Source organism: Vanessa atalanta, chromosome 21 (assembly GCF_905147765.1).
Source record: "Vanessa atalanta chromosome 21, ilVanAtal1.2, whole genome shotgun sequence".
NCBI classification, from domain to species: Eukaryota; Metazoa; Arthropoda; class Insecta; order Lepidoptera; family Nymphalidae; genus Vanessa; species Vanessa atalanta.
The window spans coordinates 9,328,770-9,341,590 of record NC_061891.1 but is presented as its reverse complement, the minus strand read 5'-3'; the positions used below and the strand labels follow the sequence as shown (position 1 = coordinate 9,341,590).

The window sequence follows — 12,821 nt, the reverse complement described above, 5'->3', positions numbered from 1 at the left end:
ATGCGGTGGTTTTTGGGTATATTTGTGTGTGTGAGCTGTGTATACGCGAGGCACGAGCAGTATGATGAGTAAGTTTAACGTACCACTAAAGAATCACTTGGCGGTAGGGCTTTGTGCAAACCCTTCTGGTTAGGTTCCAACAGATGTTCTACCGCTAAACAAGAGTACTCGGTATTGTTTCGTCCTGTTTGAGGGGTGAGTAAGTCTGTGTAACTACAGGCACAAGGGACATAACATCTTAATTCCCAAGGTTGGTGGAGCATTGGGGATGTAAGTTGTCCATGGGCGGTGTTGACCACTTACCGTCAGGTGGCCCATTTGCTCGTCCACCTATCTATATCATAAAAAAACACTACATATTATCCAGTCCATTACCAGTAACTCGTTAATGGCCCACTGTTGGGAAACGGCCTCTTCATCATTTAAAGGTTTCTAAATAAAATAATAACAGTCTGTAAAGAGCCACTGTTAGGCTAAGGCAACCTCGCCTTTTTTGACACGAAGTTTGAAGCTTTTTCAAACACAAACGGGAGAGCGGGTACACAGGTGGTAGAATTAAATTGAAATTAAACACGCACATGTTTCCCTTCGCCGCGAGGGAACAAAATGTATTGTAGATAACGATAGACGGACTAATATGAAGCCCTACCACAAATTTGCATATTACCATCGGTTTCACAAGATTTAACCAGTAAGAGGCGAAATGAATTCTAACAGAATAGCGCTTTTGTGAAAAGTTTCAGTGTTGATAATTTTTTGTATAAAATCTATATTACTCAAAGTACTTAGTATAAAGAGTCTAACGTCCTTTACAGTAACTAAACTAACCTTGTTTTAATTCAACAGGTCCGCACTTTTCAAAGTAAAAGTCAAAGATGTCGAACAGATTAACTACTTCAATTCCCTGGATTATCCTCTGGATATATGGATGTACGCGACACAAGAAAGAGACGGCATAGTTCTTGTACCCAAAGACTATGTCCAGCTATTCCAAAATGAGCTCAACTCTAAGGGGATAGAGTTCGTTATTGAAGTTGAAAATATTAAAGAGTGAGTATAATACACGAAAATAAAAAGAAAAACTTCAAAACAATTAAAATTTCCAGATTCAGTCGTAAATTGACAATAATTCAATAGATTCTGAAACAATATTATATTGTTGAATGTTTATTCGTTGGAAATTAAATATATTTCTATCGTTATTTCGTTATTTGGAAATTGGATCACAGGTTAAATTCGTAATTAAAATTTATAATAATAATTTCATAAATCATTCGACTTTTCCGGCAAATAACATTACCAAGATTTTTTTTATTTTACAAACGTATGTGAAATTGCATCTTACGATTTTCAAAATACTAGAATAGTAGAATACTAGAAATTATTAAACGGCGTCAACTAAAAAAACTGAGAAAAAATATACCCAATTAGTAATCATTTAATTTTATCAAATAACGGGAAAAATCAGCGATAAATGCGGGAATTCGTTTACACGTATTACTGCCCAAAAGTGATAAATAAATTTGTTAAGCCAATAATCCTCTAGTATTTATTCTAAATTCCAAAATTCAATAACATTTGATATTTGAATTTTAAGTGATTTGAAATTGTACTTATCTGAGACATTAGTTCCAACGATCAAATCTATAAGAACTAGATGTTCTTCAATTAAGTTCATACACAACACACACATTATAGTTTACCCCAATACATACACACATAATACACATTTTAATGTCGTCATATATCTCTCATATCTCTCTCTCATCTTCTCTGTATTATCTCACGATTCATGCCAACCCTTTTTGGAAATGCGTTTGTTAATGAATTAGTTCTCTCTGCATGGATGATTGTACCGCTTGAGTCTTACATTGACAGCAACAATGTTTTGTGATCTAATAATAATTATTTTAAACAAAATAAGTTTTTCACTAATGAATAAAAATAACATTTCCATAAAGATTTTGTATACTAAGAACCAAGATTTAATTAATATCGTTAACACTACAAAAAACACTATCTTGTTAAATTCGATAGTAGGTATATAATTGTTCAAAAATTCTACTATTTCAGGTCACTGGAGCTTGAAGACAAATTGAGGGCTGACAAAGCTAGAAATAGAGCTATGAGATCTGATAATGATTTATTAGTTAACTTTGACGATATTTACAATCTCACTGAGGTACAGTTTCATTCTTATTATTATTTATTTTAAAACATACACATTAAAACATTCACTGATATTATATTTAACAATAAAATTTTAACATGTAGACTAATTTTAATTTGTTTATAATAAGTCTACGAGTAGTTTAAGTATGTTAATTTTTTAAGAATTTATTTGATGAAAAGTCTTTAGTAATTATAACAAAATAATTTGAATAAGAACGTAGAATTAGTATTCTAACTAGCTTCTTAACTGATAAAAAGAGTGATTAATTTTGATAATTTTAAGTCGCCTTTAAAAATTAAAACCCGTAAGACTAAAATAACGATAACAAATTTTAATCTTCTCAAGATCAGAATTAAATTATAAAGTTTTATTTTGGAAAATATCATTATGAAAACTCAAGTACTCTAGAAAACAAAAACTACTTTTGATCTGTATTATTCGAAAATGAAGAACATTTCGTGAAACATGTCATGTTTTTTTACAGGTCAACAATTACCTCAAAAAAATAGCTGAAGCGTATCCCGATGTAGTCACTTTAGTCAATGGAGGAAAGTCTTTTGAAGGCAGAGACATGAACTACTTAAAAATTTCAAACAGCAAATTTGAGGTGAGATCTCTATAATTTTAGGATTTGCATTTTTGGATCGTCATATTACATTAAATGCTAAACTGGCACCAGTTCGAAAAGTAGATTTTATTGTATTAAATCTATATGAAGATGTTTAATAATATGCCTAATTTATAAATGTTTGACTTGAGCTTTATTTTTTTTAATAGACCAAGTTAAAGATATTAATCCTTTTATAGGACAGGCATTTAAAATTGTTTTTTTTAAATCGAAATGTACCTTTATTATTAGAAGAGTACCTTAGATCTGACATAAACAGGATACTCGAAGGAAGCAAGTATCATGCCTATCTCAATTTCTGACAGTTGTAGAGTTTTGTCTTGCAAATATCAGTCAAATAATGCAAGTAGCTTAATTAATTAATATAAGTCGTTATTTTACAGTATCGAGCAAATTTAAAGCAACAACTGCTAAGGAAAGGAAAGTTAGGAAAGTAGGTTCAACCGGAAAAATCAAACCTAAGTTTATGCGTAAGCTAAGCCCTTGTATTCGTCTTTATTACAGAACGCAAGTAAACCAATCATCTTCGTCGAATCGCTACTTCACGCTCGTGAATGGATCACACTTCCAGCTACATTGTACGCAATCGAGAAACTAGTCGTCAATGTCACTGATCAAGATCTGATTGATGACTTCGACTGGATCATCATGCCAGTCGCCAACCCAGACGGCTACGAATTCAGTCACGAAGGAGTAAGTGTATCATAATTACAATGATCATTTCTGAACGCGCATCAAATGTAGTTGCGTCTATTTCTGTATTTCATATAGGATGACATGCAACTAGGCCACCTGATGGGCACCACTGCTCATACATTATGCTACTGTGTAAAATATTAACAATGGATGACATAACTAATGTACTAATAACTTTGGGAACTAAAGTACACCGGCTCGCATGCCCTTAAAACTGAAATACAATCATATTAAGTATTTCTGTTTGACCGTGGATTTAGTACGCTGTGGTATTATAATGTACAAAATCTCAGTTTCTGCCTTGTCTTTTACAGGGTCGCTTCTGGCATAAAAACCGCAGGAATGGATTATTACCCGGTGATGTTTGTCTCGGCGTCGATCTCAATAGAAACTTCGACGTCTTCTACGACTTAGGGTCCAATAATTTAACCAACAATGTTTGCACTATAAACTACAGTGGTACACACGCTTTTTCTGAGCTCGAAACGCAAGTCATCAGAGACATATTACATGGTGATGATCGTATTGAAATGTTCCTGGACTTACACAGCTTTGGTAATTTGATTCTTTACGGTTGGGGAACTGGCGACCTCCCCGAGAATGCATTTACTTTGCACGTTGGAGGAATACAAATGGCCACAGCTATCAATGAAGTTAAAGAAGATTGGAACATTAATTACAGGGTCGGTAACTCAGCCCTCGTACTCTACCCTGCATCTGGTACTGCTATGGATTATGGTCTAAAAGCTGGTGTGCCATTGTCATATACATATGAACTTCCAGGTTTTAGGAACTCTGGTACGAATATGATTGGGTTTTTTGTCGATCCTGACTTTATTAAACCATCTGCAGTTCAAACGTGGGAAGGAATTAAGGCAGGTGCTATTTTCCTACGCAATATCCGCCGTAATATGGTTTAATTTTTAATATCTACATTTAATAAAATGTTCCAAATGAATATAACTTGTAGTTTTTTCACTATAGCACTTACCACCATTAAATTATCACCAAAAACATGATACTATTTTTTTCGTTAATTTATAATAACAATAATGTAATTTATCATAAACAAATCATCAAGAACTGGTACTATAAAAAAATATTAAGCATTCATTATTCTATAAAATATAATACCTTGCCTTGTCTCTCCTTTCTTAAAGATGGTTTAAAAATTTCAGTTTATTATGTTGCTGTTTTGGTCTGGGAAAATTGTTGCCAAATTTTATTCGACAAAATCCGGTACCGCGGTATTTACTTTCACAATGACAGATGAAAATGAAAGATCAGCTGCGATAATAACTTTGTAAATGTGTATAGCTGAAATCCTGAAATGAAATATAATATATCAAATACTCCATGACAAACTAGAATATAAGAGCCGAGATAGCAATGTTTAGAACGCGTGCATCTTAACCGATGATTTCAGGTTCAAACCCAGGCAAGCACCACTGAACTTTCATGTGTTTATAATTCATCAATTTGTGTTTATAATTCATCTCGTGCTCGGCGGTGAAGGAATGTGTCTAATTTCAACGAAATTCTGCCTCATGTGTATTCCACCAACCCGCATTGGAGCAGCGTGGTGGAATATGCTCCAAACCTTCTCCTCAAAGGGAGAGGAGGCCTTAGCCCAGCAGTGGGAAATTTACAGGCTGCTAATGTAAAAAAATGTAATGTAATTAATTAAGTTACAAATGCAACAAAATATATATGAGATATGAATTATCTCGATTTATCTGCTCTAGATATTCACGTACAACGGATGGAGTATTGTAAAGCGGAGGCTGCACATAAATCTGTTCATTACGACACGTCACGAGATGAACATTTTGACACAATGCTTACGGGACACTTCACAACAATTCATAAACTAAGCAAAACGTGATAATTGGATTCACGTGCGATTAGTATTATTAATAACTGCCGTCTGTTTTATTGGTTTAGTGATCTAGTGATCCTGGATTCAAATCCCAATAAACAGTAATGAGTTCTTCTTGTAATAAATTCTGCATAACAATTATTTTTGGAAGCTGGCTATGATTACGCCAGGAATGTTATGGAGCTCCGTATTCGTATCCGAAACTATCGGATATCCGATATAATAATATATCCGCAACCTTAAACGAATCCGATATAAAAATTGATTATTTTTTTCTCGCTTAAAGTTATACTTCAAAATATTAGCTCAATGATTTTAAAGCTATTTACATTTTTCTTTGCTATAGCTCTATATATATCGAAGCGAAATACCACTTACTGATTAATCATGAAATTTCAGAAACTATAACACCTACAAACTTGAAATTTGGCAGGTAGGTTCCTTGTAGGATGTAGGCATCCACGGATTTTACGAAACTCCATTCCTAAAGAAGCAAAACGGGGGTTTGAAGGTTTATGTTTTATAAATTTATCGCGGGTACAAGCGCAGGTACAGCTCGTAATTTAATATACATAACTTAAACTATTCGAAACAATCCGTAACCGTATCTGAAACCGGTTAAATATTATTCCCATATCCGTATCCCCACCCAGATCCGAAATTACATACATTCATAACATCCCTGGCTTACACTACCGAGTACGGGATGTAAAAGTGTTTGTTCCGCGCTTGAATTCGTTCCGTTGTTCGTATAATAATATAAGTGTGAGGACACTTATATTTGTATACGCTGTACGCCATATTGTCGCCATACTATACGCCAGTGCTTTCCAAACTGGTACAGTCGTTACACAATGGAAAGTCGGTCCACCATACGGTTCAGCACTAAACGCCCATATTTAATTATCTCTACCGATGACCCCCGCACACAATGCTTAGCATCATGTATTTACGGATGGCATTTAAAGATTTTATAAACTACATACATGAATGCTATTCATATAGTCTGATATACTCACCGACAGTCGGTCGAGTAATATAACCAGCCTAAATAATTTAAAATATGTACTAATAAATTAGGCGACTTATTTTTAGAATGCCTAACCGAAAAAAGTCACGTTTCGGATAATATTTTAGTGTAGAATATTATCTAAGCAGCTTAAAATTTATTCTATTGACGTGACAAGCGTGAAATTTATGTTTTCGTTACCTTATAGAACTAGATTCCCGTACCGATTCGTACGGCTAGAATTTATAGAAAGTCACCCCTGCCATTTCCCACTTGAAGATAAAATTTCCCCGCAATGGAGCAGCGTGGTGGAATATGCTTCAAACCTTCTCCTCAATAGGAGAGGAGTCCTCAACCCAGTAGTGGGAAATTTACAAGCTGTTACTGTTAACACCTACATGCTTAATTACAAGTCAATCAGAAGATGTCGTGATGATAAATGGTATTTTGTTTATATATAAATACAAATCAAACTTGATAAAAAAAATCGTATTTAAACATTTTTTTGAAACAACAAAATTGAAGATCTCGTTTACCGCCGATGACATTACTTCGAGAACATATAATACTGTACCCCGTATTAGTTTTTTCAACGTGATCTCGCTACAGTGACGATATTACCTTAAATGGTTTTTTTCTTGTTTTTCCATTATTTTCATTGATACTAAACAAAGCAATACCACTGAAAAGTAAACGAATTTGTAATGAAATAGAATAAACACTATTACATTTGGAACAGGGATTACATAAAGAATATTTCTCCGAGAGCCTATACAATCTTAGAATCCATTCTTAGTTCATCTCATCAAAATAAAAAAGTTTGTTGATGTTGCAATGGATGACTACTCACATTGGTCCAGAGGATATTATTATATAGTATTTACTACCATTGCCTACAATATTATTCCGAATTATTATATCTAGCTAAACATAGATTTTGCAAATTTTTGAGAGAGTATTTTGATGAGCAATCGCTTTCTAAGGGGATCTGGTGCAGAACAATTCAGCCCGGACTACAGAAAAGTCATTGGTTTGATGGTGCCAATATGAGCAGGTCTTCAATTGTCACAGCCGATCGACTTCGTTCCGGTCACATTCCATTAAATAACTTTGGTTCCCTTATGCTTCAAATACCTTCACCTAATTGCAGTATACTTTACTTTATACTTTATTGTCCACCACACACAGACACAGACAAAATAAATAATTACAAAAGAGGCGTACAATTTTGCCGACCTTATTATAGATATTATACCTTATGCAGACTTTATACATTATAGAAGACACGTACCATGTAATAGTGGAGTGTCCTCGAAAGGTTTATTAATTATTGTGAGGAGGTGCGGGCATGTAATAGTATCGTCGCTGACCCTACATCAGAACCAGTGTAAGTTTTGTACAAATTAGTGGATGGTATTATTAAGAATAGATGTAATTAAACAATGTATTGAGTTTAATGTTCTGTATGCACTATGAGAGTGGCATTTTCTTCCTTTTTATAACATTGGTAGGCAGACGCACAAATGGGTACACCTGATGGTCACCACTTTCCATGGACATTGGTACCCATCAATTTAACCGTATTACATCGCCAATCCAATGATTGGACCGAAGTCCTTTGTACCTGTATTAGACTGGCTAAACAATACTCGGTATTGCTGTTTGGCGGTAAAAGCCCTACCACCAAATAAGTACACGTATAACGGTGTCAAAGTCTTATGTACTGGAACGAGTTACACGTAGTTAGACAAAAGGACTTATATGCTCCTTTTGTCTATGTTCATATATTTACAAATATCAATCGTAATTTATTATTAGCTGGAAATCTACAACATCAGCCAGTACAATTTATAATGAATGCACATATCGCTACCTGTATAAGCGAAAATAGCTTCGAAATATATCGAATTCGTTTCGTCTAAGCGCGCTGATTGAGCTAGCGACCTAATTTCTATCTACATATAAGGGTATGAATTATTTGTCATTGACAGTCGTTATTTATGATAAGCGAATGTCAAACTCTGTAAGCGTATTGAAAACAGCCATCAATTCGCAATAACCACTGATTTACGACTGGAAACACAAGCGTTATATATGTGCTTTATATTATAATACTAACTGCTACCGCCTTGTTGGTCTAGTGGTCTAAGGTCGTTGATGGATGTTATGGCTTCAAACACTAGGTCGGGTCATCCAAAGGTTTGAAGTTTTTTTTATGATATCCAATGAGCCAAATACCTGATGATAAGTGGTCACCATCGCCCTCAGACAGTGGCACTATAAGAAATACATAATCATTCCTTACATCTCCAATGCGCCATCAAACTTGGGAACTAAGATCTTATGTCCATTGTGCCTGTAGTTACGCTGGTTCACTCGCCTTTAACCTTTTATCTCCTCAGTAACAATCTGGAGTTTGAAAATTGGTAATGCCCCCTGCGCCTTAACTCTATCCGGCCATGTTTAATTTGCCTTCAGACCTTCAAAACAAAGGCAATAGGGAGTGCATCTGTGTTTGCCCTTATACTTGTGCTCTGCACTAGTTTTTTTTAATAACGTCTACATTGGCAGAAATCTTTCGGTCGGTCGGGATATCATCGTATAGAAAACTTTAGACAAACGAAAATGATATGTTGAATAAAAATCCAATTAAATTAAAAAGAATATCCAAATAACAGAAACTATATAGTTCTCATTATTCTTATTTATCATAAGAATAATGAGAACAAGAAAATAATTAATATACCAAAATAAATACACGGTCTTCTAATGCAATAGGGTTATGCGTCGTAAGCAGATTCACAATTTATTCTCCATGAATCTTATTTAATAGTTCTCAAATAATAGCTTGGCTTACCCGATCAATGACATATAAAACTAAACTATAATCTGAGAACTATTAAATTAGATCCATGGAGTGTAAATTGTGAATCTGTTTAAGACGTATGGGTAAGTACTGGTAAATGGGCCACCTGATGATAGTTGGGTAGGACTATCCATAGACATTGGTACTGTAATAAATAACAATTGACTGAGATAGAAGCTGGTCCCGAGGTTCGGCCAAACATGGGTTTTGGTAAACAAAATCATCATCATCAATCATAGCCCGAAGTCTGGAAGATAGAAGTATGTTTCCCATGTACAAAAAGTCTTAAAGCCATTGGTTCTGCGCCTGGACTCTTTCCGTTCGAATCGAATGTAGCGTCCCATATAATGAGAGCGAGGAACAGTGCACCTGTATCCGCGCACACCGGTTTTCATGGGACCCGCAAACCCACAAACCCGGGACATGACGTACGTCACTCCGAGATCCCGGGTTTGATTCCCAGCCGAGTCGATGTAGAAAAATTTCATCAGTTTTCTATGTTGTCTTGGGTCTGGGTGTTCGGTAGCGAGACGTGTTGGTCGGAGATGCGCTCCTTCTGCGAAAACGTGATGTCGCAGAAGGAAGCCGCGGAGCGGGAGCGGGAAGAGGATGCCGCTGCAGACTCGCTCCGCCGAAGACGAACGGGGAGGAGGAAGAAGCGCTACGCGCACCTTCTCCCCCCGCCTATAGGCCTATACGCCTATAGGCGTCGCAGGGACTAGGGGGGGTCTCAGTATCCCGAGAACCCCCTCTAGGTGTTGGAGGCCCGCATAGGCGGGCCGACCGTCAGGGCGTCACGGTAACATGCGCAAGCGATCCCGTGGCGCCCGCCGAAAGACGGAGAGGGTACCGCTGGTTTTTAAGTGGGTAAACCCGGCGTACCTGGGCGCACTCGGCGTCCAAGCGCGTAAAGCGTTTTTCCAGCGAGAAAAAAAAAAAAAAAAAGGGTCTGGGTGTTTGTGGTACCGTCGTTACTTCTGATTTTCCATAACACATGTGCTTTAGATACTTACATTTTTGGATCAGAGTAATCTATGTGGTGTTATCCAATATTTATTTATGTCGTTCGTAGTGGTCTGGACTGGTCTCCTTTAATATTGGTCGGCGTGCCCGAAATTGGTCATGTCGACATGAATAAATATCAATCATTTCTCATCTCAGAAAAGTTAAACTTTACGATCGAATTTTGGCGAAATCCTTTGAAAGTGAACCTATAGATTACAAAACAAAGATATCCTCTGATGCTATAATCAATAAGACACGACATTGCCTTTTATGTATGTATATAATTTAAAACATAATTATTACAAGATAAGCATAACGGATTATATATTAATAACATTTTGATAACACGATATTAATTAATCATTGGCACACATGATCGAAACGAAAACATCAAACGTGAGTTGGAGAATTAAAAATGTTTTCGACTTTTATATGCATAATAATTATAACAGTTTCAAGTGGTCTTTGTAAAAATGAATTATATAAGGGGTAAGTAAATAAATATTAAATTAAATTATTAAGACTCAATGTAAAATATTTTTCTTCAGAGTCAATTGTAGATTTTAGAAAATTAAGTTTGTATTTTTTTATTCAGTCTTTGTCCAATGTTTCGAATTTGTTTCATTTCTAAATGAGTTTTTATAAGATTTCTGTCCGTGGTAAATTCCAGTACAAGGTTAATCGTATCTTTAATGTAGTTATTTTAGTTACTAAGCAGCAATTCATCGTATTGTGGTAATATAAATGGAAGCTTGTTTAACAAAACTCGAATAAAATAAGCTAGTTTGATTCCCATAAAGTTGGAGAAGGACAGCTCCAAATATTGTTTTTCAGATACTAAATCGTAATATATATTTAAATAGGGAATATTTTTAATTTTAATAACAAATATGTATATGTATGTCACAACTGTCATTATTTCTTTTCACATTGTTCGAATCCACAGTTACCAGTTTATTTTTACGCTAATCAGCAATACTATGTTTTTTCGGTTTAGGGCGAAATGTATAGTCAAAGTCAAAAATCTTTATTCAATATAGAAGTGTATACACTTGCTTATTGATTGTCAAAAATCTACCACCGGTTCGGAATTTAGCACCTCAAACCTGAGAAGAACCGGCGAAAGAAACTCAGCGGGATATATTTAATTTTTACTATCTTTACAAACCTACCTACCTACTTAAAATTCTATTTCAGATACCGGATATACAAGATTGATTTGGTTAATATTAAACAAGAGGACAAGTTTAATTTATTAAAAAGCGACTTGATTGACTTTTGGAGGAAGCCCTCTTACAAATACAATGTTAGTGGTCAAGCAATGGTACCACCATCACATTTTGAATGGTTCGAAGAAAAACTCGGAGAAAACAATATAGCAAGAGATATTATCATAGATGATGTATATGAGTGAGTATTAGATATATATAAATCGATCATTTTGATTATAGTTTTATCAAAATTAATTACAACTAATTTGCATGTAAATTATCTAACGAACAAATAAATAAATACCTTTATACATAATCAAGTATCGATAGTCGACAGATAATCTGGTAACGCCTTAAAAACATTTCAATTTTGATAAATAAATAATGCAAAAAATATATTTTAAATTCAGATTCTTAATACGGTGAGCGATTTGCTATTTGTAATTTGTATACATTGACAACTCTTTTTAGATATCTTCATGAAATATTTCTAAATGAAGAGGGAACAGAGGCGAATTTTGATTACAACGACTACCACAGGTACGACAAAGTAAGTTTTTCTCCAAATTAAGATAAAACTAAAAAGTATGTATTTAGACGAACAGACAGTTCAAACACAAACCAAGCAACTGTTATAAAGAATAGCTTATCTCTAAATTTCTTCCGTCGATAAAGTGTAAAAAAGTTGACAATATAATTAAATTGATGAACGGACAAAAGAATTAATTGTTATATACACAATTGAAGGAATTTTAAATATAGAATTAAAAGACAAATACGAGTATTTTAAATGGAATATATGTAATAAATAATACGAAACTAACTTAACACAGTTGTCATTATAGACAAATTTCCTTAAAATACGTTCAGAAGTTCAAATGCTTAAATTGATTAAGTATCATGTATCTGAACACTATAATATAAGCCAGATTTATGATGTTTGTGCACATGTGTGCATAGACACTAATCACATCTACACACATCTCAGCATGGACGCAACTCAAACACAAATGATGAATTGGGATGACATTAGCGCATAGCATCTGACAGGGCTGTGTGGATTGTTATGGCTTGTATCTTTGAAAAAAGAATTGTATTCTTAAAATAAATTATTTTATTTGCAACTGTAAATATTAGTAGACGTACGGACAAACGGGCCTCCTGATGGTAAATGACCACTACGACCCAGAGACATTGTCACTGGTGGAGAACATTAACCATTCCTTACATCGCCCAAGCGCCACCAACCTTGGGAACTAAGATATTACGTCCCTTGCTCCTTTACACTGAAAACATGACAATATTGTACTGTGCATTGCTGTTTGGGGATAGAATATCAGATGAGTATACGAGT

At 34.8% G+C, this 12,821-nt stretch overlaps 1 protein-coding gene across 1 annotated transcript; it reads left to right on the top strand.

Annotated features, from left to right (window-relative positions):
* On the top strand, window positions 1–4,476 carry LOC125072229 (carboxypeptidase B-like). The gene is made up of 6 exons (XM_047682754.1): window positions 1–68; window positions 847–1,050; window positions 2,074–2,182; window positions 2,658–2,780; window positions 3,306–3,494; window positions 3,812–4,476. The coding sequence occupies exons 1-6, from the start codon at window positions 1–3 to the stop codon at window positions 4,415–4,417; spliced, it is 1,299 nt and encodes a 432-aa protein (XP_047538710.1). The 3' UTR covers window positions 4,418–4,476.
* Window positions 4,477–12,821: the final 8,345 nt, after the last annotated feature.

Excerpts from the sequence above, each read along its gene's own strand:
- LOC125072229 (XM_047682754.1), top strand. The coding sequence starts at position 1 with ATGCGGTGGTTTTTGGGTATATTTGTGTGTGTGAGCTGTGTATACGCG. Across the intron at positions 1,051-2,073 it reads GAAGTTGAAAATATTAAAGA|GTCACTGGAGCTTGAAGACA; the intron begins GTGAGTATAATA and ends CTACTATTTCAG. Across the intron at positions 2,781-3,305 it reads TTTCAAACAGCAAATTTGAG|AACGCAAGTAAACCAATCAT; the intron begins GTGAGATCTCTA and ends TCTTTATTACAG.